Source organism: Amaranthus tricolor, chromosome 15, assembly GCF_026212465.1.
Source record: "Amaranthus tricolor cultivar Red isolate AtriRed21 chromosome 15, ASM2621246v1, whole genome shotgun sequence".
Lineage (NCBI taxonomy): Eukaryota > Viridiplantae > Streptophyta > Magnoliopsida > Caryophyllales > Amaranthaceae > Amaranthus > Amaranthus tricolor.
The window spans coordinates 18,087,298-18,114,161 of NC_080061.1; the positions used below are offsets into that span (position 1 = coordinate 18,087,298).

A 26,864-nucleotide genomic window follows, 5' to 3' on the forward strand; every position below is an offset into this window, starting at 1 on the left:
GCAAAGTTCATCATACAACCTTTCGGGAATGCGAAAATCTCTCTTTAGATTCGTTATGCGACCTATCATAGACATTCGCATATATGTTTTGCAACCAGGATACAAGGGATTGTTTATCGCACTTAACATGTCGAAAAACTGCCTCGCTTGAGGGTTTGAATCTTCGGGTAATTTCAAAGGCAAAGGTTTTTCAGGATGCTCATCGTTTTAAGTTTGGTACATGTCTGGGATTCTACTAGCAGCGGCATCATGCACCATACGCACATATGCGTTGTCTTGATTATTTTGTACGAGTGAACATAACTGCAATTCATTCCAGTGTGTTGAAGTACTACTTTCACCAGGTAATACATTACAATGACATCTCCAATCGTAATAATTCTCCACAAAACCCTTCCACATCAAATGCTCCCTAACTTCATTCGGATGTTTATAGACAAGATTTTTTCATTTATACAAGAACATGTAATCCCTACTACTTCACTCTTATTAATTGCAAATTTCAAGAAAATTTCTAATCCTTGCATGAATTTTATATTATAATCACTGTTGATAGGCCTTTTATACATCCAACTTCTATCATTTAATAAAAAATCATCCATTGTGCAAACCTACATTATTAAGTTATGATTATTTTATTTAATTAATCACTATGAAAATAGTGGGACAATAGACATAAAACGAATGTCCAAAAGGTAAAGAAAATGTTGAAAACCAAAACTATTGTGGCAGACTTGTTGTTTCCTATTATAGTTATTTTAGTTGCTTTTTAAATAATTACTATGAATTTTTTTTTTCTATTTTAGTTGCTATTTTCTTGAGTCATTAGGACTTTCTTTCTCTTTCTCAAAAATTGATCATAAAATAACATTCTATGCATCGTGTTATAGTGATATCCCTGCGAATATCATTTGAAGATGAAGTACACATAGAACAAATAACACAATGTCATTTCTGTGACACATTATAATGGTTGTGTCCATATCTATTCATAAGTTTATCATAGTCTATACGTTAATCTTGACTACTTGAAGTGGCCAAAACTTCAAACTTATATAGGTAGGTTCTCCTTACGCATAAAATATCCCCGCGAATGGATACTTCACTAAGAGCTCTTCAACTTTGGGCCTTGAGAACTTTAAATGACAATTACCTCGCTACTCACGGTAGAAAGCAACTATGGGTCATTAGAATTATATTGCTTTCAAAATTAAAAAGGAATTTCACCACATTGAATTCAATCACGACGTCAATCGTGTGTAAATTGGTTCTTATTGAATTTTAGTTAACGTAATCGGATTGCAATTGACGCCTGTTCAATTGAATCCCTACTTATGGCTTTAGTAAAGAATTCAGCCAAATTAAACTTAGTGTTCAGATAATCAACATCTATGACCCCATTAACTATATATCCTTGCACTATCCTGTGCCTGAGAGCAATATGACGAGATTTACCGTTATATACTTGACTATAAGTCTTCACCAATGCCGTCCTACAATCCTTATGAATTGCCATCGGTGATATAGGCGTTGGTAATATCGGTATCTCAAACATGAGATCCCGTAACCATTCTGCTTCCTTTCCTACGGATGCTAGCGCTATAAACTCAGAAGCCATAGTGGAATCAACAATGCATGTTTGTTTCTTAGAAGACCATGATATGGCTCCTCTCCCATAAATGAACACCCAACCACTTGTAGAAGAATTTTGCTCTTCATTTGTGATCCAACTTGAATTAGAATAACCTTCGAAGATCGGAGGTTCTCTACTATAAGTGGTACCACGATCCATAGTACACTTCATGTATTTTAACACTCTTCTAACTGCTTTCCAATGATGCGGCCCTAGATTACTTGTAAACCTACTTAACTTTGCCATTGCAAAGGCTATATTAGGTCTCGTATAAGTCATCGCATACATTAGAGATCTAATAGCCTTTGAATACGCTAACTATAAAACTGGTTCTTTATCATGTCTACGAAATCTGACATTTTGATCCATAGGGGTTTAAATCATGGATATATCAAACATATTGAATCTTTTAAGAACTTTATTGATGTAATGAGCTTAACTTAATTTGATTCGATTTCCATCTCTTATGATCTTGATTCCTAACATCACATCGGCCTCCCCCATGTCCTTCATTTAGAATGAACTTGTCAAAAATTCTTTTGTCTCTTGAACCCGTACTAAATCAGTACCAAATATGAGCATGTCATCAACGTAGAGGCATATAATGACTACGTTGCCTTGCCCATCGAATTTGCTATAAATGCCTTATCGGGTTGATTCAGTTTGAACCAAAGCACAAAACCATCTCATCAAACTTTTGATGCCGTTGTTTCGGTGGTTTTTTTACTTCGTATAACGACTTTGCAAGTTTACACACCTTATTCTCATGTCCTTTCAAAACAAACCCTTCAGGTTATTTCATATATACTTCTTCGTGTAGTTCTCCACAAAAAAGGCGGTTTTTACGTCCATTTGATGAATCAGTAAATTCTGAATCGAAGCTAACGCTACCAACAACCGAATGGTGGTTGTTCTTACAACTGGTGCATATGTATCGAAGTGATCAATACCGTGCTTTTGTCAAAAGCCTTGTGCCACTAAACGGGCCTTAAACTTATCGATAGTACATAAATTCTCATCTTCTTTCAAAAGATCCAGTTGCAACCAATCAGTTTACATGATGGAGGTAAATCGACAAATACCTATGTATTATTTCCCATGATGGAATCCATTTCATCATTGATAGCTTCTTTCTAAAAGGAACTATCTTGTGATGCTACAGCATCGCTATACGTTAATAGGTCTACTTCCACATTTAGAAAATACAGAACACTAGAATGAACGTCATTTCTAGTACCTTCTACTAGATATACATGAAAGTGGAGACCACAAGTCTTAGCTTTTGTTTGTCTTCTACTCCTTTTAGGAATATCTTCTTCATCCAATAGAGTATCTTGTAAGACAATTTGTTGATTGTCATCAACAACATCTTCTTGTGGATTTTCTTGTTGAATATGTTCAAGTTCAACATTGTCATCGGTACTTACGTGTAGATTTCTTTGTCTACCAATTGATGAGAATCTATTCTCATCAAATATCCATCTCTAGACTCAATTATCGAATGGATCGGTATATAGTCATTTTACTCTATAGCATAGAACCTATAGGCTTTGCTTTGATTGGCATGACCTATAAAAATGCATTCAAGACCTCGTTCACCGAGTTTCTTGCTCTTTTGTCCGAGTACCCTTACGATAGCCTACAACCCGAAACCTTAAGATAACTTATGTTTGGTTTCTTTTTGAACCATAATTGATAAAGAGTTTCCTTAATTGGTTCTTGATGAAACTCGTTTAGAATGTGACATGTCGTCAACATTGCTTCTTCCCAAAATCCATCACTCAAGTTTGCGTATGACAACATGGAATTGACCATTTCTTGAAGAGTTTGATTCTTCCTTTTCGCCACACCATTTGATTGTGGTGCATAACCGGCGGTTGTTTTATGTATAATTCCCATTTATTAGAAATAATGAGGATTAAAGTATTCTCCTCCTTTAAAAGAGTTCTTAATCTCTTAAATTTACCATTAACTTGAAGTTCAACTTCATTCTTGTAATCTTTAAAAGAGTTAAGTGTCTCATCTTTTAAATGCAAAAGATAGATATAATAATATTTTGAATAATCATCAATAAAAGTAATTACATATCTTTTATTACCTAAAGATGGTGTACTATGAAGTCACAAAGATTACTATGTATAAATTCTAAAATTTCAGATTTTCTTTCAACACTCTTGAAAGGCGTTCTTGTTATCTTATTAAGCATGCATGTTTTGCAATTTTCAGATTTTTGTTCACATAAAGAAATTAACTCATGGTTTGACATAAAAGAAACTTTACCAAAATTAACATATGCCAATCTAAGATGCCATAAATAATGTAAATCATCACACATATTAATATTAAATACCATGTTTTCAAAATTACAATTTAAAGAAAGTTTAAACAAATTACAACATAAATAAGCACGACCTATAAAAAAGTTACACATAGATATTATATGTCTATCGGCTTCAAACACTAACTTATATCCTAATTGATTCAAGATAGGACCGGAAACAAGATTCCTACTAATATCGGGAGCAAAGTTTACATCCCTAAGGACTAAAGTATTTCCCGATGTAAATAAGAGCCACTTGTCCTTTGCCAGGGACTTTGATTGATGAATTGTCTCCCATGTAGGGATTCTCCCCATCCATAACATTGTGTAAAGTTTTGAACCAATGTTTACTCTTGCACATATGTCTCGAGGCCCCTGAATCGATCCACCAAGACATGTCATCATCCTGCACAATTTTCACATTAAAATCTATGGAAGATAAACTTAAACTTGAATTTTCATCCAAAATTACAAGATTACCTTTATTAGGAGGGTCTTTGCTTGTAGAAGCATTACCCTTCATCTTCTTTTGTTTATTCTTAAACACAAAGCAAATTTTCTTGCAATGCCCGGCCTTTCCACATTTCCAACAAGCATTATCATTAACCTTTTTCATGCCTTTTACTTTGGAATTTTGTTGTTTTTTCCTGTTTTGTCCACATATTGAAGCCTTTTCATCATCTATCACCATGTTGATGGTTCAGAGATTGAGATTGTCCCTCTTTGAACGTTCAAGTTCTCTTAAACTTGCTTTAACTTGAAGATTTTGAGCGCGAGTACCAAGAGAGTAATCTCTTCCTAGTACAAAAATGACCTTAAGTAACGCAGATTAATAACACTTTTTGATATCTACCTTTTCGAAAAGATTATGTAATACTTTTGTAACACTTTATCTTTACGTAACACAATCATGTAACACTTTTAAAATTGGTAACACTTATATGTAGCACTTTCAAATTTAGTATCACTAATATCTAATATTTTTAGAATTGGTAACACTAGTATGTAACACTTTGATAATTGATAACACTGATATGTAACACTTTAAAAATTGGTAACATGATATGTAACACTTTAAAAATTAGTAACACTAATAGACAACACTAATATGTAACACTTTAAAATTTGGTAACACTAATTAGATACACTAATTCTTGTGAGAGAGGGTCTCTTTGAGAGACCATCTCTAGTTACGCCGGCCATTATATTTTTTTAAAATATTGTAAGTGGACATTAAGATTGATGTAAGTAGACATTTAAGATATTGAAAGTAGGTATTAAAGATACAGTAAGTAAGTATTAAGGATAATGTAAGTAGGCATTAAGAATACGGTAAGTAGGCATTAATGTTTACGGGTTGGGCTTGAGATACGTCTTTCAAAGAGACGGTCTCTCAAGAGACTAGCTAAATTAGATAACATATTTTATATTAGTAATATGTAACACTTTTTATATTAGTAATCCATGTATAACACTTTTCTACTTAATTAAAATTTTTATTTTTATAAAAAAACTAAAATTAAAAATAATTAGTATTGAATTTTTAGTTTCTTTAATCCTTAATCATCTTATTTAAAAATTTTAATAACCCAAACAATTTTTTTTTAAGTTTATCCAAGCTAATTAATTTTTCAAAATTTACACTAACTAATTAGGAAGAGATTTAAATAAATTTAAATAATAAAATTCATCCCAAAAATTTTAAAGAAGAGGGAAGAAAATTAAAAATTAACAGTTCAACCCAACAATTTCAAAAAAAGGAAAAAGAAAATTGAAATTACAAAAAAAAAAATCAATCTAGCAATTTGAAAATTTTAAGAAAAATAAAAATTGAAAAATTGAAATAAAATTCAAACCGCTAGACATTTTTGAAATGAGGGAAAAATATTAAAAATTATAAGAAAATAGTTTAACCCAATAACAAAATTAACTTTTAATTAAACTAAGTGATTTGCGAAACAGCATCCTTCCAATCTTCGAACATCCATCCACTTCCTTAACCCAATTTTCGAAATTCCATAATCCCTAAATTCATAGTACTCTTCTTCATTCTGGGTAAGTGATCAGTTCTTTCGTGTTTTCCCCCAGCCCCGCCAGCCATCAACCGCGTCGCTGCTTCTGCATTAGCTAGTAGTCAGTGGTATCCTTCTGCCACTGCTTCTTCCTCACATTTCCCATAAAATCGGTGGTAAGTAATTCTATCTTTTATCTCTTGATATGAATTTGTATTGTTTAATCTATAGCTAGTTACAGTTCAGATTCTGCTATTTTTCGTAAATTGGCGTATAGTTACAGTTCGTAATCAACCTAATTTTAATTTGTTGTAGACGGAAAATTGGTGTATAACTACAGTTTTGTTTTCAATATGAATATTCTTGATTATTGTAGTTACTGTTCTTATTGCTTTTTTGCTGATTATATTATTGTTTAATTTATACTTATTTCTGATTATATTCTCGATTGTTTTAATTTATACTTATTGCTGATTATATTGTAGTTACAGTTTTGTTTTAATTTATACTTATTGCTGATTATATTTTTGATTGTTTAATATGTCATTTACAATTATTTAATTTCTTATACTTGTTGCATTGCCAATCATTTTTTGTATGATTGAGTAGTTGATTTGAGTTTTGATTTGATACCGATCAATCTTTGAGTTCTAATTTGACAATGACATTATTTTTGTTATGAGTTTAATTTTGATGTTGAGAATTTTCTTTGTTTCTTGAGTGTAAAATGCATATAATTAGTAACCATCTTTCTCACGTTTAATTTATTTATGGGTTATCTCTCTTGAGTCATACATGAGATTTATGTTTTACGTAAACAACAGCATTTTGAAAAACGAGTTGGCCAATGTGCAAAGTGATTTGCAGAATATCTTTGATTCCTTCACTAAAAGTTGTTGTAATTACACAGTTGCTTTCAAAACCGAGTAATTGCAAGTTATATACTTTTCTTCTTCATCTTGTTTACTTTCTATCTTTTTGGCTTGATTTCCTAATTCTAGGGTTTATGATTATTTTGTTTTTCATTAAATATTCATCAAAATTACTGGTGTGCACTGACCGGGTATGTTGTTGCTTTAATGTGTATGGGTTTGCGATTGTTGCTGTAGTTCAAAGTAGTATATATCCTAGTCTTGTGCTCTTTGTGAATGATACACTTTGGGTGATACTGCAACTTCGGTGTGCCTAAAACTGTTGTTGTAGATAGTTAAGAACATTCCCTTAGCTAGTTAAGTTTATGATGGTTTTTCTTAGTTATGGAAAACCATTAAATTATCCTTGACTTTACATGATAGTGGTTTAAGGTGTTCTACTCTTAAAATTCCATATAAGTATTGATCTCATAACACTTTTCCTTAGAGTCATATACATGGTTTTATGTGGCCGAGTCAATGGATATGGATTGTCTTCATATGTTCTTATTTATAATTAAAATTAGCTTGTGTATTGTTTATACTTTAGATAGGTTACTTTGTTTTTGTGTCTTAATTGGTATGTTTTTTGTTGTGGTGATTTAATGTTGTAATGAATTAACCAAAAGACTCATTGTTGAACTACAAGACGTGCATTGATCTAACATATCCGCTCACTTGAACTACTCACTCACTGATGAGCTATCTCTGAAGTCTTGACCATTTCATGTTTGTCAAAACTTTTGCTATTATTTGTGGATAAGGAGCAACTGCAAAATATTTGAGATGCATGTTTTTGACATGCTAGATGTAAGGAATTACTTTCTAAACTTATTAATTTGTTTTGTTGGTTAACTAAGGATACAAAATGAGTAAGTTGGACCAACTTCTTACAGTCTAGTAATGAATATGAGAAAGGCGTTCTAGATTATTTAGACCGAGCATTTGCTACGCAAGCCATTGGGGATCAAATAATTTGTCCATGTAAAGAGTGTTATCTTCGGTTTTGGTATCGTAGAGACGAGTGTACAATCATTTGATCGCAAATGGGTTCATGCTAGGAACCAAAGGATGGCAGTGTGATGAGAATGACACATCTTCAACAAAAAATACTAATGTTGACAATTCACCCGATTTTCTAGATGGCATGGAACGTTTGATATATGATACTCAGAGATGTGGCAACCATGTTTCCACGTTACCATGAAGGGGTTGGAGAGGAAGCCAATACAGAGGCTAAAAAGTTTGATAGGTTAGTAGAAGATGAAAATGAAGAGCTATATCCTAGATGCAAAACATTTTCAAAACTTTCGTTCCTCATTCGCGTGTTCCTTTTTAAGTGTAAACATAGGATAACGACCACTGCCTTTGCAGGTTATTTGTAATTATTTCGAGAAGCAGTAGCAGATTCTAAATTGCCTAAAAATCTTTCAATGAGACAAAGAAAGTGGTGAAAGATTTAGGTCTTCAATATGATAAAATCCATGCATGTCATAATGATTGTATGCTTTATTGGAAAGAGCATGAATGTGCTACATCTTGCCATGTGTGTCATGCCTCAAGATGGAAAGATAAAAGGAATGAACATTTAGAAGATATGAATAATTTTTCATCTAAGGATGCTCATTTAGACCCCGCAAAAGTTGTCTGGCATTTCCCTCTAAAGCCTAGGCTTCAAAGGCTGTATATGTGTTCAAAAACAGTAGAGTTAATGAGGTGGCATGATGAAGAAAGGGTTATACATGATCTACTTCGATATCCTGCTGATGGTGAAGCATGGAAACATTTTGATGAACGATACCCGGATTTTTCTAGTGAAGCACGCAATATTAGATTAAGACTTGCAAGTGATGGATTTAATCCATTTCGAACTTTGAGCACGCAACACAATTAATGGCCTGTTGTCTTGATCAATTATAACTTACCCCCATAGCTATGTATGAAGTCTGAATTCCTAATGTTGTCTTTACTTATTCGTGGGCCCAACTCTCCAGGAAATGACATTAATGTCTACCTCCAACCATTGGTGGAAAAGCTCAAAGATCTATGGGAGAATAGGTTGCACACCTATGATGCATCCAAAAAGCAAATGTTCAAGATGCATGCAGGTTTACAATCAACAACAAGTGACTTTCCAAAATACGCTATGTTGTCTAGTTGGAGCACCAAAGGAAAGTTTGCATGCTCTTATTGTCATTATGAAACTGATCATCGCTATTTAAATAATAGTAAGAAATCAGTCTATAGAGCGAATTGTCGATGGTTGGATGTCAATCATCCTTGGCGGCATGATATAAAGTCTTTTGATGGGGAAAAGGAGGAGAGGATAGCTCCGGAACCTTTAACAGGGGCTGAGATTGTTAGCTTATAGGAAAACTAGAAAAATAGTTTTGGAAAGTTGCAGCCGAAGAAGAAAAGTATAGATACTCCTTGGAGAAAATCATCAATCTTCTACACTCTACCATACTGGAAAGATGGCAAATGTCGTCATCATTTGAATGTCATGCATATAGAAAAAAAAATTTGCAATATTTTGCTGGGAACTTTATAGACATTACTAGAAAGTCTAAAGATCACCATAAAGCTCGATTAGATATGAAAGAAATAGGAATAAGAAAAGAATTGCATCTTTTGGAATCAGGTGATTATCGCTTTGTCTTGCTTCCTAAAGCATCATTTTCAATGACGAAGGAGGAAAAAAAGAATATTTTGCGGAGTTATAAAAAAGGCAAAGCTACCGCAAGGGTGTTCATCAAATCTTGCAAGGTGTGAGCAAGTGAAGGAGGAAAAAATTTTAGGGTATAAGAGCCATGATGCTCATATAATAATGCATCACTTCCGGTTGCTGTTATAAAATCTCTACCAAAGCATGTGGCTTTGCCTCTTATTAGATTAAGTGCCTTTTTTCAGATTAATATGCAATAGAGTTATCATCCAAATGATTTGGATTGCCTTCAAACGGAGATTAGTGAGACTCTTTGTGATCTTGAAAGAATAATCCCACCATCTTTCTTTGATATCATGGTTCACTTGCCCGTTCATTTAGTCAATGAAGTAAAGCTTGGTGGTCCTTTATGTGATTTGTGGATGTTCCCGATTCAAAGGTATCTAGGAAATTTGAAATCTTATGTTAAAAATAGAAATCGTCCTGAAACGTCGATTGCAGAAGGTTATTTGGCTGAAGAGTGTTTGGTATTCTGCTCTAGATATTTGAATGACAGAGAAAAGATGCGATCGAAGGGATCTAATGAAGTCATAGGACAAATGATAAAGTTAAAGATGAGGGGTCATCTTTTTTCCTTATAACCGGTTGTCCTCTTGGGAGGAAAAAGAAGGGAAAAAAGAAAGGAAATGCATTTAGTCTAGATTCCAAGACAAGGACTCTGGCACATCGTTATGTATTATTCAACTGTGAAGATGAGCAAGTTCAATATTATATCGAGTGAGTACTTATTTTTTGTTGTTCAATATAATATATTAGGCTTATAATTAATTTGATTTACTTACTTTTATGGTGATATCTTAGGAAACATGAGAAGGTTGTGAAAAATAAGTCAAAAAACAAGCAGAATAGAAGGTGGAAGGAGGCTCAACAACATGGCAATGAATTTATGGATTGGTTTAACGTAAAGATTGAGTCAGCTAATGTCTCATATCCAGTTAAGTGGCTTTCATTGGGTCCTTCTAATACTACTAGGAGATGTGTTGGATACTTTTGTAATGGCTATCACTTCTACACCAAAGAGCATGATGAGAAATGCAAAACCCAAAATAGTGGAGTCTCATTGACTGCTTTGACTTCAAGCTTTGCAAGTAGCAAGGACTGTAATCCTGCCTTGAGTATGGTCACTTATTACGGGGTCATAAAAGAAATTATTGAGTTAGATTATTGGGGTGCATTTAGTGTTGTACTGTTTGAATGTGATTGGTTTTTAAGTGGAAATAGACGACTACAGCCTCACTCGTGCAAATTTTAAGAAATTCATCTCCAAAGATGACCCATATGTGTTGGCATCACAAGTTCATCATGTATTCAATATTCAAGATGGCCTTGAAGAGGATTGGCATTATGTGAATCGTATGTTGCCTAGAGATTTTTTTATGCTGAAGGGCAATCTAGAGACATATATGAAAGCAAAGTTCTTGAACTTGATGATGATATAAATTTAGCTCCTGTAAATGATGAAGATATAAGTTCGTGTAGAGGAGATGCTTGTCCTAAGGTTCAGGTGCAACAAAACAACATTGGCAGTGATTTAGGTGTTGATACTTTCGATGATGAGTCCGACATTGATGAGCCAGAGTGGGATTGGATTGAACCGTCAACATAAATATTTGAATGATATTTTTTTAAATGGGTAGACAATTTCTAGCTATATTTCTTTTTCAAGATTCTTGAGAATTTTGAGTAGTATTTGATATAATATCATGCAGTTAATTGTGTAAATCTTTCTCTTATGTGTGTATTTCTTTCCGTTAGTGTGAATTATTTATGCTTTTTGACCTAGTTAGGGTGACGGTTTTTGTTTGTAGACTTCTCTTACTTTCTTTGCTAAAGCTAGTGTGTTTTATTGCTTTAAAATTCAATGTATAGGTGGGCTGTCATCCGTTTACAATATATCCTCTTTTACAAACTTTTATGCATTTTTCTGACACTATTTAACGGTTGTACCAAAGATCTTCAATATGTCAGATTATGAAAAAATAAGGCAGAAGAGGATAGAAGAAAACAAACTAAGAAGGAAGGGTTTAGGGATTAATACAATGGCTTATGAAATAAATTAATTAATGAATGGCTCAAAACATCCGAAGAAAATTAAGGTGTAATCAAAAAAGGTAGGTAAAGATCTCGATGATGAGTATACACCCGCTGAAGATAGCGAGCAGAATCATTCCAACGAAGATGAAAAAATGAGATTAGGAAAAGTAGTGCAAATTCATTGGTTCAAACCAAGAAGGTGATTTATTTATTTGATTATACTTGTGAATTATAATAGTTTAGCATTCTATTCTAACTAATTTAACTGTTATCAACGTCGTTGTTTTTAAGGTCTTTTCTTTGAGAGAAAGTTCCATGGCGAGTCACCAAAGCAATAAAAAACGACTCTCAAAGCTGGTTCCACAAGGGAGAGTTCCACCACAAGGTACAAAGCAATGTGAGGTTCAAGGGAGAGTTCCACTACAAGGTAAAGTTCTTGATGATGAGTAAGCATCCACTGAAGATAATGAGCAGAATCATTGCAACGAAGAAGATGCACATGAGATCAGGAAAAGTAGTGCAAATTCATTGCTTCACACCAAGAAGGTGATTTCTTATTTGATTATACTTGTGAATTATAATAGGTTAGCATTCTATTTTAATTAATCAACTTTTATCAATGTTGTTTTTAAGGTTTTTTCTTTGAGAAAAAGTTCCATGGTGAATCACCAAAGCAATAAAAAATGACTCTCAAGGCTAGTTCCACAAGGAAAAGTTCCGCCACAAGGTCAAACGCAATGTAAGGTTCAAGTGAGAGAGAAACAAGGTATCGAAACAAAGACGGGTCATGGTAAATCAATGGTTTCTCCCGGCTCAATTAGTGCTTATATGCAATTGAAAGCAAGAATGAGAGAGAAACAACTTAGAGAAAAACATAATGATGGATCACAACAGCAATCTATTGTGCAAAAATCGCATCAAGGTGGTTCAACAAAATCACTAGGAAGTCATTTACAACAAGAACCATTTGACATTGATTTTGAAAAAGATTATGATTACATTATGGATTCAAATGAATGTGATAGAAATGACATGGATGGAGAAGATGTCGAATTTGGTTATAATGGTGACCTATTGGACATGCGAAATGAATCATTAATAAACCAAGAGATAGAAAATGAGCGAAGTGATGCTATAACACTTTTCTTTGTCATCGTATTAAAGCTTTTAGATTTATATGCTATTTCTTTAGTCGTATTGTTTTATAATCTTTGTATGTTGTTGTGTAGCACCTTTAAGAGAGAAGCGAACTATAGGACCAACAATGTGCAAAGATGTGCATGAATGGACAATAGATGATCGTAGGCGTATCATTCTTAATGAAGTAGGGAAGCCTATTGGTCTTGATGATCATACGGTGGATAAGTTTACACGGTTTTTGGGGACTTTAGCGCGTAATTCTGCTCTTGCACCTTTAAACAAGCTTAATTGGCATCGTGTTGAAAACAAGGACAATATTTGGAGTTATGTAAAGGTAAGTACCATTCTTTTTATGTATTGAGATATGATTTTTTTTTTTTTAAATGATGTAATGCTTAATGCTGAAAAAGTACATTATCTCCGATGAAGGTAAAGATTTTGTGTTACGATCAGTTGGAATTCTTTGGCGAAGACAAGAATGCTTTGTGAAGAAAAAACATTTTAAAGCATACATCAACAATAATGATAGATTGACAAATGCACCTGATTCAATTCCAGAAGCACATGTTAAGGATTTAACTGAATATTGGAATTTGGATGGAATCGAGGTATCTCTTTTTTATTCTCAATATAAAATTTTTAAATACGTTTTATCAATTTTAATTTATCGTGCTAATAATTTGATGCGACAATTTACATTTTATTTTGTGAATAACATATAGCAATAAAGTCGAAGAAAAAAGGAAAGTAGTATGAGTCAGATTGATAGGCACACTATGGGTCTAAAGAGCTTTGCAAGAAAGGAATATGAATTGGTAATTGAATTTTTTATTATTTTATCTATTCTACTCATTAAATATTTTTCATGATAGTAATCATGAGTTAGGGTATTACAAAAGATTGTTGGCCTTAATAATGTATTAATATTCTTTGATAGCAACAAATGGATAAAGAGAATAAGTCACCGTCTCAAGCTCTTACGTACAAAGAAACTGGAAAAAGAAAGGAAGGAAAAAATTACAAAACATCGCACGAGCTTATTCAAAGTAACATTGTAAGTTCTATTTTTGGCCATCTTAGTTGTATGCATTTTAATAGAAACTTATAGTTGGTACATGTTTATCTTAATTATATCATAGGATAAGATGGAGGAGGTACAATGGGATTCAAAAGTTGATGGAGATAGTGCATTTCATGAAGTAATGAACCAAGAAAACTAAAAAAAGAAACGACAATTAAGAATGTGCTTGGCAAAAAAAAAAAAAAGAGTAATAAAGCTACAGCAGGCGGTGTAAAGTTCCTGAAGAATTTTTGCAACCATATAAAGATGAAATCGTGAAGGAAATTGTGGCACAATTATTGACGTTGTTCAAGCAACATCTTCCTCTTGAATCGTTTAACCAAGTAATAACTGTTAGAATATTAAATATTAGGCAACATATTATTCTCCATATATTTTGGTGTACATTTAGGGATTAGAATATTTTTGTATATTCTCTTTTTAGGAAACATCTCTTGTATATATAGATGACTATGTATATTGAAGAAAATAGATTGAAAACCCTAAAACTCGATTATTCTCTTAATCATGGTATCAGAGCCAAGACATTTCTGAGGAGAAATCGTCTAAGCGGCTTCATCATCTACCGGGAAAATTAAACCTTACCTTAACAGAAAAAAAATGGAGTCAAAAGACACCATAATCATGCCAGACCAATTTGTCACAATGGGGCAGCTTTTGCAACTGTTCTCACAGTTAAACACCAACAAGCCACCTCCATCACTACCCGAAACAACCACAAACACCACCACAATTTCGATTCCCACATTCTCAATATCAGAAAAGTTAACTCACCAAAACTACACCATGTGGTCCAGGTTGATGCAATTAGCCCTAAGTGGTCGTGATCGGCTCAACCATATCATCGCCGATCCACCACCACAAACGGACCAAGAGTATAGCCAATGGACCAGGCGAGATTAAGTGGTTATCTCATGGATAATCGAAAGCATTCATCCGGACCTAGTCAACCAGTTCATCGATTTTCCAACCGCAAAGGCATTTTGGAAGGGGATCGAAACAGTATATAGCAGTGGCAGTGATGGTCTCCAAATTTTCAACCTCACTGTCAAGGCTAACAAAATCGAGCAAAGGACCGACACCTTGGAGAAGTACTACAACAACTTAATAACTTTGTGGAAGGAAATCGATAGGAGGCAACCAAACCCGATGAAAGACTCAGAAGACAAAATCATTTACAATCAATTAACCCAAAAAAATCGATTGTATCAATTCCTTGCAGGGGTAAATGAAACATTTGACAAAGAAAGGAGAGACCTTCTTCTTCAAGATCCATTACCCACTGCAGAGGAGGCATATACATGCATAAGGAGGGAGATAATGAGAAGGGGAATCATGAAAAAGGAGCCATCATCAGAGTTAGATTCATCGGGCTCAGGGGGCGTGTTTGCTGTCAAAGGGAGATCGGACAGATCTTACCGGAAAAAAGACGAAAAAAGCCATCTTCAATGTACCCACTGTGGTGGGATGAGGCACACAAAGAATAAGTGCTTTAAACTTGTGGGATACCCGGATTGGTGGCCAGACACGAGGAAGAAAGGGGCAAAAATGACCGGCCAATTTTTCGATCAACCGAAGCCTGGAAGAGCAGCAATAGTCTCAAGCACTGATGGAAAATCAGATGAACGAAATTCCGTGGCAGCCATGGTTAAACACTCAAAGGAAGATGAAGGTAATAAGAAAAAGCAAAGTCAGGAAAAGGAACACCAAAGTCAGAAAAATCAAGCTAAATTTCTCTCACCTAGAGAGAGAAAGGGTGAAGATGACCCTTCAAATGAAGGGTACACGGTCTTAAATGGAAAATTGAGGGGCGACGTGGCTCCCTGCCCTTCACATGTTTTTTCTTTTTTCTGTGAAAATAAGGATGCCTTGTCTAATTGTACTAACGGGTGGATTCTAGATTGCGGAGCTACAGATACGATGTCTTATGATCAAAATGATTTTTTAAACCGTGTCCGACCGAAAAAAACCCTCATTAAAACTGCTAATGGGGAAGAAATTAAAGTCGTGGGTGCTGGAACTATTACTGTGTCAGAAAATTTAACCTTGAATAATTGCTTGTTTGTTCCTAATCTCTCACATAAACTGCTGTCCGTTAGCCATCTTACGAGGGAACTCAATTGCACTATGCTTATAAAATCTGGTTGTTGTGTTGTGCAGGATGTTCAGACAGGCAAAATTATTGGGCGTGGTATTGAAAGAGGTGGTCTGTACTACTTGGAAGAGAAGGTTCAACAAGGCAACGCAGTTCTTGCTCACGGGTCACGGGAGAAACAACTGTGGACTTGGCATCGTAGACTTGGGCATCCATCTTTAGGGTATCTAGAGAAACTTTTTCCTACTTTAGCTAGATTAAATTTGGATTTTAAGTGTGAGACATGCATTCTAACTAAAAGTCATAAACATTCGTATCCTAGTAGTTTGAATAAATCCAGTTTACCTTTTATGATTGTTCATTCTGATGTTTGGGGACCCGCACCTGTTTGTGGAATGCATGGTTTTCTTTATTATATTGTGTTTATTGATAATTGTACTCGAATGAGCTGGATTTATTTTCTTAAACACAAATCTGAGGTGTTTAAAGTGTTTGTCGATTTTTATCACATGATTTGCACCCAATTCCAAACCCCACTCCGTATCTTGAGAACTGATAATGGCCGTGAATATGTTAACACTGAGATGCACCAATTCTTTGCTAGTAAAGGCATTATTCACCAAACTTCGTGTCCAGATACACCCCAACAAAATGGTGTCGCTGAACGGAAAAACAGAACCTTACTAGAGATAACCCGTGCCATAATGCTTGAATCTCATGTTCCTTCCACCCATTGGCCTGACGCTATTTCTACCGCTACCTACCTCACTAACCGTATTTACACAAAAGCCCTAAACTACAAAACACCTCTAGAAACCCTTCAAACGTACCTACCCATACCTTCCTCACATTCCTTACCCCCCCGAATCTTTGGGTGCACTGTCTATGTTCATTGTCCGAAACGGGTACGAAGTAAACTGGAATCAAGGGCTATTAAGTGTGTTTTTTTGGGCTATGGAAGAAACCAGAAGGGGTATAGGTGTTATGATCCCACTGATCGACGCATGTACACTACGATGGATTGTGATTTCTCTGAATCCGAGTACTATTACATCCATCCTCGATGTTAGGGGGAGATGCAAAGTGACGATCTCAGATGGTTAGCCAGTCCTGGATGCTAAACCTAGACCCACAAGAGCAATTAGGCAATGCTACCAAACTGTCTCCCCAAGTTGTGCACCCCATACCACATCCAGTTATGTCTGAACATCAGGTTAGTTCTTTACTTGAGCAAAATAAGATATATGATGTTGATATTGTTGATGTTACTAGTGAAACTGTGGAGACAGGGAAAGAGTAGACAGGTGAACCTCAGGGGTACACACTTCCACCTCACTCAACTCGAGTTATACCTCCTAAAAGGTATGATCCAGATTATGAGGCCAAGAGATCGAGATATCCGATTGAGCCGACCGTGGAGGGAAACATGTCACAGAGTGCTTTAGCATTCAAAGTCGCTCTCTATGCTACCGAACTTCCACAAAATGTTGATAAAGCTATGCAAGATGATAAATGGAGGAAGGCTATGGAAGAGGAGATTGACACTCTACGAAAAAATGAAACGTGGGAGAAATGTATCTTACCAAAGGAGAAGAAAATAGTGGGATGTAAATGGGTGTATACAGTGAAGTATAAAGCAGATGGATCCATCGAAGGGTACAAAGCTAGACTTGTGGCGAAAGGGTATACACAGACCTATGGAGTTGATTATTCAGAGACATTCTCTCCAGTTGCTAAGTTGGATACTATAAGGGTTCTATAATCCATAGCAGCAAATCTTGATTGGCCTCTTCATCAATTCGATGTCAAAAATGCCTTCCTTCATGGAGAACTAAAAGAAGAAGTTTATATGCAGGCTCCTCCAGGTTTCTCAGGAGATTTTGGGAGAAATGAAGGGTGCAGATTACGGAAAGCTTTATATGGGTTAAAACAATCGCCCCGAGCTTGGTTTGGCAGATTCACTTCAGCAATGAAGAAGTTTGGGTATCGACAGAGTGATTCCGATCATACACTCTTTCTGAAGAAGAACGGAAGTAAGATAACTTGCCTCATCATCTATGTAGATGACATGATCATTACAGGGGACGACAGAGAAGAAATCAAAGCCCTAAAAGACAAGTTGTTCCAGGAATTCGAAATGAAAGATCTAGGAAGGCTCAAGTATTTTTTGGGGATTGAAGTCCTAAGGTATAACAGGGGCATGTTTATATCTCAAAGAAAGTATGTGCTGGATCTACTAGCGGAAGCCGGTATGTTAGATTGTAAGCCCATTGAGACACCGATAATGATCAACCATGGGTTACAAATTCTTGAAGATGGGGAACCAACAAACTGTGCGCAGTACCAGAAAGTGGTGGGGAAGTTGATATACCTAGCTCATACAAAGCCTGACATTGCTTACGCAGTTGGAGTTGTAAGTCGATTTATGCATCGACCTCAGATACAACATATGGAGGCGGTTATCAGAATCTTGAGATATTTGAAAGGAACTCCAGGAAGAGGGGTTCTATATCAGAAGAATGGTCACCTTGACTTAGTTGCCTATACTGATGCAGATTGGGCAGGTGATAGAAATGATAGAAAATCGACATCAGGCTATTTCACTTTAGAAGGTGGAAATCTTGTGACATGGAGGAGTAAGAAACAAAAGGTCATTGCCCTATCAAGTGCTGAAGTTGAATTTCGGGGAGTTGCCAAAGGACTTACTGAAGTCTTATGGTTGAGGAAACTTCTTACTGAGCTTGGTTTTATGCCAATGAAGAGCTGCGTGTTGTATTGTGATAATCAGGCTGCCATCAACATCTCAGAGAATCCGGTACAACATGATCGCACGAAACATGTCGAGGTTGACAGACATTTCATAAAGGAAAAGTTGGAAGATGAGATTATCAGATTGCCCCATGTTCGCTCAGAAGATCAGTTGGCAGATATCCTCACTAAAGCAGTAGCAGCCCAGTTCTTTGAAAGTGTTCTACGCAATTTGGGTGTTGGTGACCCTACGACCCAACTTGAGGGGGAGTGTTAGAATATTAAATATTAGGCAACATATTATTCTCCATATATTTTGGTGTATATTTAGGGATTAGAATATTTCTGTATATTCTCTTTTTAGGAAACATCTCTTGTATATATAGATGGCTATGTCTATTGAAGAAAATAGATTGAAAACCCTAAAACTCGATTATTCTCTTAATCAATAACATTTATGCCAGGACATCAGGTAAATACATTTACAATTTATTTATGTTTTTTATATATTTAATGATAATATGTTCTTAGTTGTCGATTTCATATTTTTTGGAAATTGAATTAGAATGAAAAAAACTTGAGTTGTTTGGTGGACGTTTATTCAAATATTAATGTGGTATGAAATGTCATATAGCTAGTTGTGATTCTGTGATGGAAATTTTTTTTGAAATTATGGATATAGTTCAGAATACGAAGGAGGTGCTGCCGAAATTTCTGTAAATTTATAATTAAACTTAGTTGGTGCTTTAGATAGGTTTTTTCGGGTTTTGTGGATTGTTTGTTCTGTAAGCTTATTTGGTTTGTTTTTGTTCATCATCATCATACCCAATCTCCCGCTTGGAAGTAGGGTCTGGGTAAGGTAAGGTGACGAACAATCCAAACCTGTACTCCCTTCTTAGGGAGGACTAGAGGAAAGCGGTCGAATTTTACCCCCCAAATATGTAGGAGCCCTACATAAAAGGATATGGGTGATGACAATTTCACAAAGGAACAGCTACTTAAAAAAAAAGAAAAAAAAATTATCAGTTATCTAAAATATGGATCTGACGTCTCCAACTATTCCTATCCCTAGCAGGTCCATGGAGAGGTGCAACTCACTTAGGTCACTCTTTATTTGCTCAACCCACGTATTCTTAGGTCTTTCTCGACTTCTCCCACTCTCCACAATGATGCTTTTCATCCTTCTAACGGGGTAGCTGACAGTCTTTCTTTACACATGTCCAAACCATCTTAACCTATATTCACGCATTTTAGCAGATAATGGGACAATGCCTAACTCCTCTCTAAACTCTTAGTTCTTGATTTTGTCCATTATGGTGTTACCGCACATCCACTTCAGCATTTTCATCTCTGCTACTTCCATCTTTTGTTCATGGATCTTCTTAACAGGCCAACACTCTGTCTCGTACAATAAAGCTACCTAATGGAAACTCTGTAGAACTTACCTTTTAGTCTAATCGGAAACTTCTTATCTATTACGATTTGTTTTTGTTGTGGTTTTTAAATGCCATCGAGTGGTTGGTGTTTTGTCACTCATAGGGGTTCCTCTTATAGTTAATTGCTTTTTTAATTTGGTCTTAATTTTATACACATGATACAGATTAAAGAGGGGAGAATAGAAACAAATCGTATCAGTGATGACGAAGCTGCATGCGAGGAGGAAGCACACATAGGTCACAATGAGAAAGAATAATAAAAGATTTAGTTTCAAACTATATTTTGTATTTTGTTGTATAATCAAGTTCTTACGAACATATATAGATAAATTTTGTATATTTTAGTTGTATAATAAAGTTCCTACGAACATATACAGATATACAATCTTGTTACATATATTTATCTTCTAAACTATCCCATAAAACTTAGCGGATTCATGAAAATTGATTAATATCGAAAAGAGAATCGCACATACCATAAGGATGTATCCTTTACATATTAAATCATTGTTCTCCCACTTGTTGCGCTTCCTTGCCTCCTCCAAAGTTTCATTCTCCTTCTCTTCCGGTTTCAGAGTGCTTATGCCACATTGAGGGAAGTCAAGAGGATGAGCATTTTCTTTTGTCATCTTCTGAATTGCACACCTAAAAACTTGTCTAATTTCATGAAGTTTGAAGTGAGTTCTTTAACACTTGTCATGATCACAGAAAATATCACAATAGATAAATACAAATAATAATATAGAAAAATAAATTACAAATACAAGATAATGTTTGTAGTGTCTCTTGTGCATGACAATGGACTCCTTTCTTAAATGAATCATGAATTGAACAATACCGTAGAGAAGATATGTTTGCAACGGTAACGTCACTTAAAATCTTGATATAGATTGAAGGCGACTACAAGCTTTCCTATTGTGATATTTCCCCCACAAATGTACTTGGGTTATGAGAATGGAAATTCACAATAAGATACAATCAATCACTTCAACTAATTAGTACAAATCAATTAAACTAAATGATTATGTGTTTATGTAGAGAATAAAATCAGAAAACAATAAAAGAGTTTATAACTCTCTTTTATGTTTCAAGAGAATGAGAGAAAGATGATTCAATAATAATGTTCTAGTATGATCAAAAGTGTAAATGATTTCATGCACCAACTCTTATTTATAGAGTAGAGTAGCAATGATTCATCCAAATCCATTTACTAATTATATCAAATAAAACATTAGTTCGTAACAACACAACACTCCATGATACGGAGTTTTGATCGACGAACAGATGCACTATTCTGAAGTGCTCGAACGAGCACTATAGGTGCTCGAACGAGCATGAGCCAAAATCACTTTCAAAAACTTTTGGACGCGAAATTTCCTAAGTTCTCGAACAAGCAAATCACTAAAACATCAAACATAAGGTTTTAGAACAAACTGCTGGACCAAAGAAGGCATGCTCGAACGAGCACTTGGGTCGAGCAGCTTCATTTTGCTTGTATTGTTACGTTTTTTTCTTAGTCTATGTCGTAGTCTATGCCATATGTCTTTGAATACAGTCCTACATGCTCTAAATCTAAACAGCCCAGGTCTACCTTGATAATGTATACAAGTTAGATGGGTGGTCAAGGTCTATTGTTAATGACAAGGATCCCATCTTCCTTGGTAATTTATGGAATGCATTTTTAAAAAATTCAGGGTACTAACGTACTACTCTCATCAGCATATCACCCAAGAGACATTTGGCAAACTAAAGGGATAAACAAATGTCTTAAAACATACTTAAGATGCATAATTTTAGATTCTCCTAATAGCGGGAACAAGTTGCTCCCTCTTGGTGAATGGTGGTATAACACTAACTCTAACTCTAGCTCCTCACCCCACTAAACACTCTCTGAACAAAGTATTTAATAATCAGCCACCACCATTACAAAGCCAGAGTCGCAGTCGGATGTCGGTTTTGGGTCAAAGTCGAATTCGAGGCGAATTATCGAATTTAATCTGAGATCCACTTCCAATCTGACTCCAATTCAGAGTGAGATTATATTATCGGACTCTGTGACAAATCTTTCTTCCTTGGATTGGAATCGGATTTTTTTTTCTTCGTGCCTAGTCGGATTAGGATGGTATTCGAATCTAACTGTCATCCCTAGAAATAGCCCTTTACAAATGGAGTATAGTTCATAAAAAGTTAGTAAAAGGCGGTAAAAAGTATATTTTATGAAAATCGAAAAAAATGTGTTAATAAGATGAAAAGTTAAATGAAATGCATGGATGAAAATCGAAAAAAAATTCTAAGTCATAAAAAATAAATAAAAAGGAATAAAGTCAATGTGAGGGGCTACAACACAAAAAAATCGAATGTCTCTTCTTACAAAAGTTAACTTAAAATATAATTGGAATAAAAAAAAAGTTGACTACTACAAAATCTTACTGTTGGCATACTTTACCAAGTCGCAAAAGACTATAAAATTAAAGTGATAATGGTTGACGTTGTGTCGATTAGAGTATTCTCCTTAGCGTAAGATTTAGCCTTAAATATGCCATTTTCATGAACCAGAATTGGTGTATCTCTATTCTTTAATGACATAATATACTTTGAAATTTCAAAAATTTCCCAGATTTTGTGGTTCTCCTACCCCAATTTGACAACTTGATACGAAAAATATATATAAATACATACTCATTTCTAGTAAGGGAAGGTGCAGATTGCAGTGATCTTGGAACATATTCAAATATATTATAGCTTCTCTAATTCTGGGATATCTCTGTTAGTTTCCACTTTCTTGCCCTTTTTCCTCGTTACTTTCATTTTTCATTATACAAATTTTTAATTTGCAGTGCTGAATATATATATTTTTTTTTTGGGTCACTTTTGGTGGATGATGAAGTTAATTTTTTATTAATGTCCATTTAACATTAACAGAATTTTGATTAAATGACCCAACCTATAGCCTAGTAGGTCCGAGACTAGATTGAGCCCCTAAATGTAATATGATTTTCGGTAGTCAGAATGAAATCATTTAAATTTGGACTAGTAATTTGGAGTTTCCATGATGATATATTGTGATTATTGATTAGAATCCTTTGCTTTATTAAATTTATTATTTATGTTTAAAAATCAATAGTTTAGAAGTCAATTTGTATGTTAATACATGCAGACTTAATATACATAATCAAGAACAGAAACCAGTATGGTGAAGGGTCCCACCATAGTATTCGGTATGTTATAGAAAGCTCAACTTGAAAAGATTCTTTCTTCAAGCTTTAATGTGATCTCTTGCGAGAATTGTTTAAGAACTTAGCTTTTCTAATCCAACTGTATAAATGATAAAATTGTTGGAAATACTTCCAATGTAGAGAAGATCTCACATCGTAGGTAATAAGTTGTGAATTTGCATATGATGTTTGGTAGGTAATTTTTCTATTATCATATTGTTTTGGGAAAAAGGTGAACCTCATTTAGTGTGTATGCAAGTCAATGCTCAATACTCGTCGGTTTGTAGGTCCGAGTCCATAGGTACCCTGTAGATTTGTCCACATGAGTGAACCCACGGGGTAATTATACGACAAATTGTCGTATCATAACAAAAATCTCGAGTATTTAATTGTTGTAGTTGGGTAACACTTACAATTTCATCACTGAAATAACGTTAAAGGACTCCCATCTTGGTAGAGTTATGGAAATTAAATACCAATTTTACCATTGTTAGCGATACTAAAAAAGTTGCATTTAATTAATCCTTAGTAGCATACAATCATAGGCAGTCATAGGGGTTGCTGGGGTTTGTCGGGAACGGCCACCACCCCCAACTTTTAAAATTTTTAGTTTATGATATTAACTAATAAGAAATTTTTATGAATTCTTAACTTCCAACTTCGTCACTGATACATCTTCAAATTCACACATGTTGAAAATATCGTGTAAAAGTTCGGCCAAATTTCGCATTAATAGCAAAATTACTCGTATGGGCTGTGAAATTTTTACATCACTGTTACAGCAATTATGACCAAAAACGTGGATAAATTTTTTAGGAAATTGATATTGATGATTCAGACCCCAAAAATATGTGGATAATTACAATGAGCCTTCTATTTATAGTGACCAAGTACTTAATAAGTTACATAAAAAAAAAAAAAACCCAAGAGCAATTAATGTTATAACAGCTGCAAGCATACTAATCGACCAAAAATAGAATCCAAGTGAACATTGGTTCCTTTCTGGTTGTTTGTAAACATTCTTTTTGTCAGATAATGCAAATCTCTGTGAACCAAAATCTTTAGTCGACTAATAATATTTGGTTTTCGTTGGCTCTGAAGGAAAATTTCAGGTTTAGCTTAGTCGAATGATGCTAATTCTTAAGGTCCCAGATCACCAGGTTGCCGGACACCACGCACTTAATGGGAAGCTTGGCCCTCTCGTTGATGAATTTGGGCATTTCTACAAGCCTCTTCAGAAGAACGGACGAGGCTCAACAGAGCTTGAATTCTACAACACATTCTTATCCGATGAGACAATTCCGAATCATATACGAAAATTGTTCCCCAAATTTTATGGCACCCAGCTTGTACGGGCTTCTGATGGATCTGGACCTTGTTCTCACCTTGTTTTAGAAGATGTAACCGCATGTTATACAAATCCGTCCATCATTGATGTGAAGATAGGCTCCCGAACCTGGTACACCCAAGCAACCCAGGAGTACATTGAAAAATGCCTTAAGAGAGACCGGGAAACCTCTAGCCTTGCTTTGGGTTTTAGGATATCGGGGCTAATGTTCTACAAGGGCCAACAATCTGGTTATTGGAAACCTGATAGAAAGTTGACTACTACATATACATCAGACGATATCAGTTTGGTTTTAAGGAAGTTTGTTTCATGGAATCAATCTGATGATCTTGAAGAAAACCCTGATTGTAGATTTTGTTCCCAAGTATTTGGTGGTCCTTCGGGCATTTTGGCACAATTGCAGGATCTGAAGTCATGGTTTGAGGATCAAACAAAGTACCATTTCCATTCGACATCAATTTTGATGGTGTACGATAAGGAATCAGTGGAGAAAAGCAGAGTCTCAGGTCCTTCAGTTAAGCTTGTGGATTTTGCTCATGTTGTTGAAGGAAACGGCATAATTGATCATAACTTCTTGGGTGGACTTTGCTCACTAATCAAGTTCATATCTGACATTTTAGCACTTCAAAATGGATGCACCAACAAAGATTCTTTGCAGAATGGAGGGTAGGATTTACATAATAAATTCGCCTTTACTTATGTAACATGCTATAAACATCACAAAGTTTTGTTTTGATTGGTACTTCTATGCGTTCATCTTTCATACCTTTTTCTCATCAAATGACCTTCTTATTTCATTCATCATGTATTGATTCCAAAAACTATGTAGTTTCTTCAAAATGACAAATATCTTGTTTAAAACACTGTTGGATCTCACTCTAATTCAATCTCAATTGCTAATCAAATTTAGAAAATTGTTGTGCGAGACGGTATTTTCGAGAGACGTATTAGATTTATGGGATAAATAGCCCAATTCATATAAATTAAAGAAAAAAAAATGCAGACTTCTTATTTTGAGGTTGTCTCTTTAAAAGACGTTCTTTCACAAGAGTAGCTGGTCAAATTTATTGGAGTATTTTCATGAACAGATGTTATAATTTAGATAGTTGGGCTCTCTCTTTTTAACTTTATAAAGGATTTATTCTCACTATTTATCCACAAGAAAGATTTAAATTTCTCTCTAAGGAATTTCTTTCTCCACCAAATAAAAACAAGATGAAATTAAAGAGATATTTAATGTTCTGCCATTGGAATATATTTGTCCAACTTTTTTTCCTTTCCGCACATCTAAGAATGCATGTGTCACTAACGAAATGATTTGATGCTTTCAAGTTTCAACAATGACGACAGTAAGGACATGTTTTGATGGGCTCAAATTAAGGAAATCTTAGTAAATAACGGTGATTTGTGAAGTTAACAAATTACTCTTACGTGGTATAATTTAATAAGGTGAGAGTTTTGTAAATTTCTTTTATCTTTTTCGATTTTGTTTATTTTGTATTATTTTTTTTATTTTTTTGTGGTTATTTATAAATCACGGTGATTGATTATGAATTATTAGGCTCAAATTAGTGGAACTAATTAAAATTAAATTGAATTGAAATGAATTGTGTAGAACTAAGAATTGAAATGAATTGAGTTGAATTGAAATATTAAAAATTGTATTGAATTGCATTGTACTCAATTTAAATGAAGTGAACTATTTAAGTGACATGTTGTAGAAATATAGAAAAAAATAAGTTGTTGGGTGTTAGACTGTTTATATTGAAGGAGTGGGTTAAAAATAAAAAATAATAAAAGAAAAAGGTATTCACATTAGCTTATAATTTTTGTTAAAAGTCACTATTTTAGTTGATATAGAATCTATTTATCAAATTTCTTTTACTGCTTGAATGGTTCAAATCTAACCCATTGATGTAGGATCACCTATATCTAATTCTCATGAGCTAGCTAAGATCAATACAATGATACATCAAACGGAAGACGCTCAAATTCAAAATCAAAATGTCAAGTCCTTTAATTTCGTAGTTATGAACTAAGTCTTCATTAATTTGAGCCTTTTATTTCATTTCAAATATTTGAGTCCTTTAGAAATGATTAAGCTAGGTTTAGGATCGAGCTTAATCATGTCTCATGTTTAGTTAGTTGAGTTGTAATTTTCTTTTA

The 26,864-nt window shown here is 34.6% G+C and overlaps 1 protein-coding gene and 1 long non-coding RNA gene across 6 annotated transcripts; both read left to right on the plus strand.

Annotated features, from left to right (window-relative positions):
- The first annotated feature begins 5,880 nt into the window (after positions 1 to 5,880).
- Positions 5,881 to 14,814, plus strand: LOC130801163 (uncharacterized). 4 transcript variants are annotated; one of them, XR_009039521.1, is made up of 9 exons: positions 5,881 to 6,141; positions 11,554 to 11,834; positions 11,927 to 12,181; positions 12,269 to 12,557; positions 12,865 to 13,109; positions 13,205 to 13,383; positions 13,498 to 13,590; positions 13,713 to 13,829; positions 13,915 to 14,809. It is a non-coding gene; the product is annotated as an uncharacterized LOC130801163 (long non-coding RNA). The 4 variants fall into 4 exon arrangements; XR_009039519.1 differs by having other exon boundaries at positions 12,269 to 12,401; positions 13,915 to 14,808; XR_009039518.1 differs by having other exon boundaries at positions 12,269 to 13,109; positions 13,915 to 14,808.
- Positions 14,815 to 22,614: 7,800 nt separating this feature from the next.
- On the plus strand, positions 22,615 to 25,559 carry LOC130801164 (inositol polyphosphate multikinase beta-like). Of its 2 annotated transcripts, XM_057664945.1 has the most exons (3): positions 22,615 to 22,901; positions 23,293 to 23,353; positions 24,452 to 25,559. In XM_057664945.1, exon 3 carries the CDS (start codon positions 24,478 to 24,480, stop codon positions 25,366 to 25,368), a length of 891 nt encoding a protein of 296 aa, XP_057520928.1. In that variant the 5' UTR covers positions 22,615 to 22,901; positions 23,293 to 23,353; positions 24,452 to 24,477; the 3' UTR covers positions 25,369 to 25,559. The 2 variants fall into 2 exon arrangements, with proteins under 2 accessions (XP_057520928.1, XP_057520929.1); XM_057664946.1 differs by lacking the exon at positions 23,293 to 23,353.
- The last annotated feature ends 1,305 nt before the right edge of the window (positions 25,560 to 26,864 follow it).

What these genes read in the sequence shown, in the direction of transcription:
- LOC130801164 (XM_057664945.1), top strand. Translation starts at nt 24,478, where the DNA reads ATGATGCTAATTCTTAAGGTCCCAGATCACCAGGTTGCCGGACACCAC.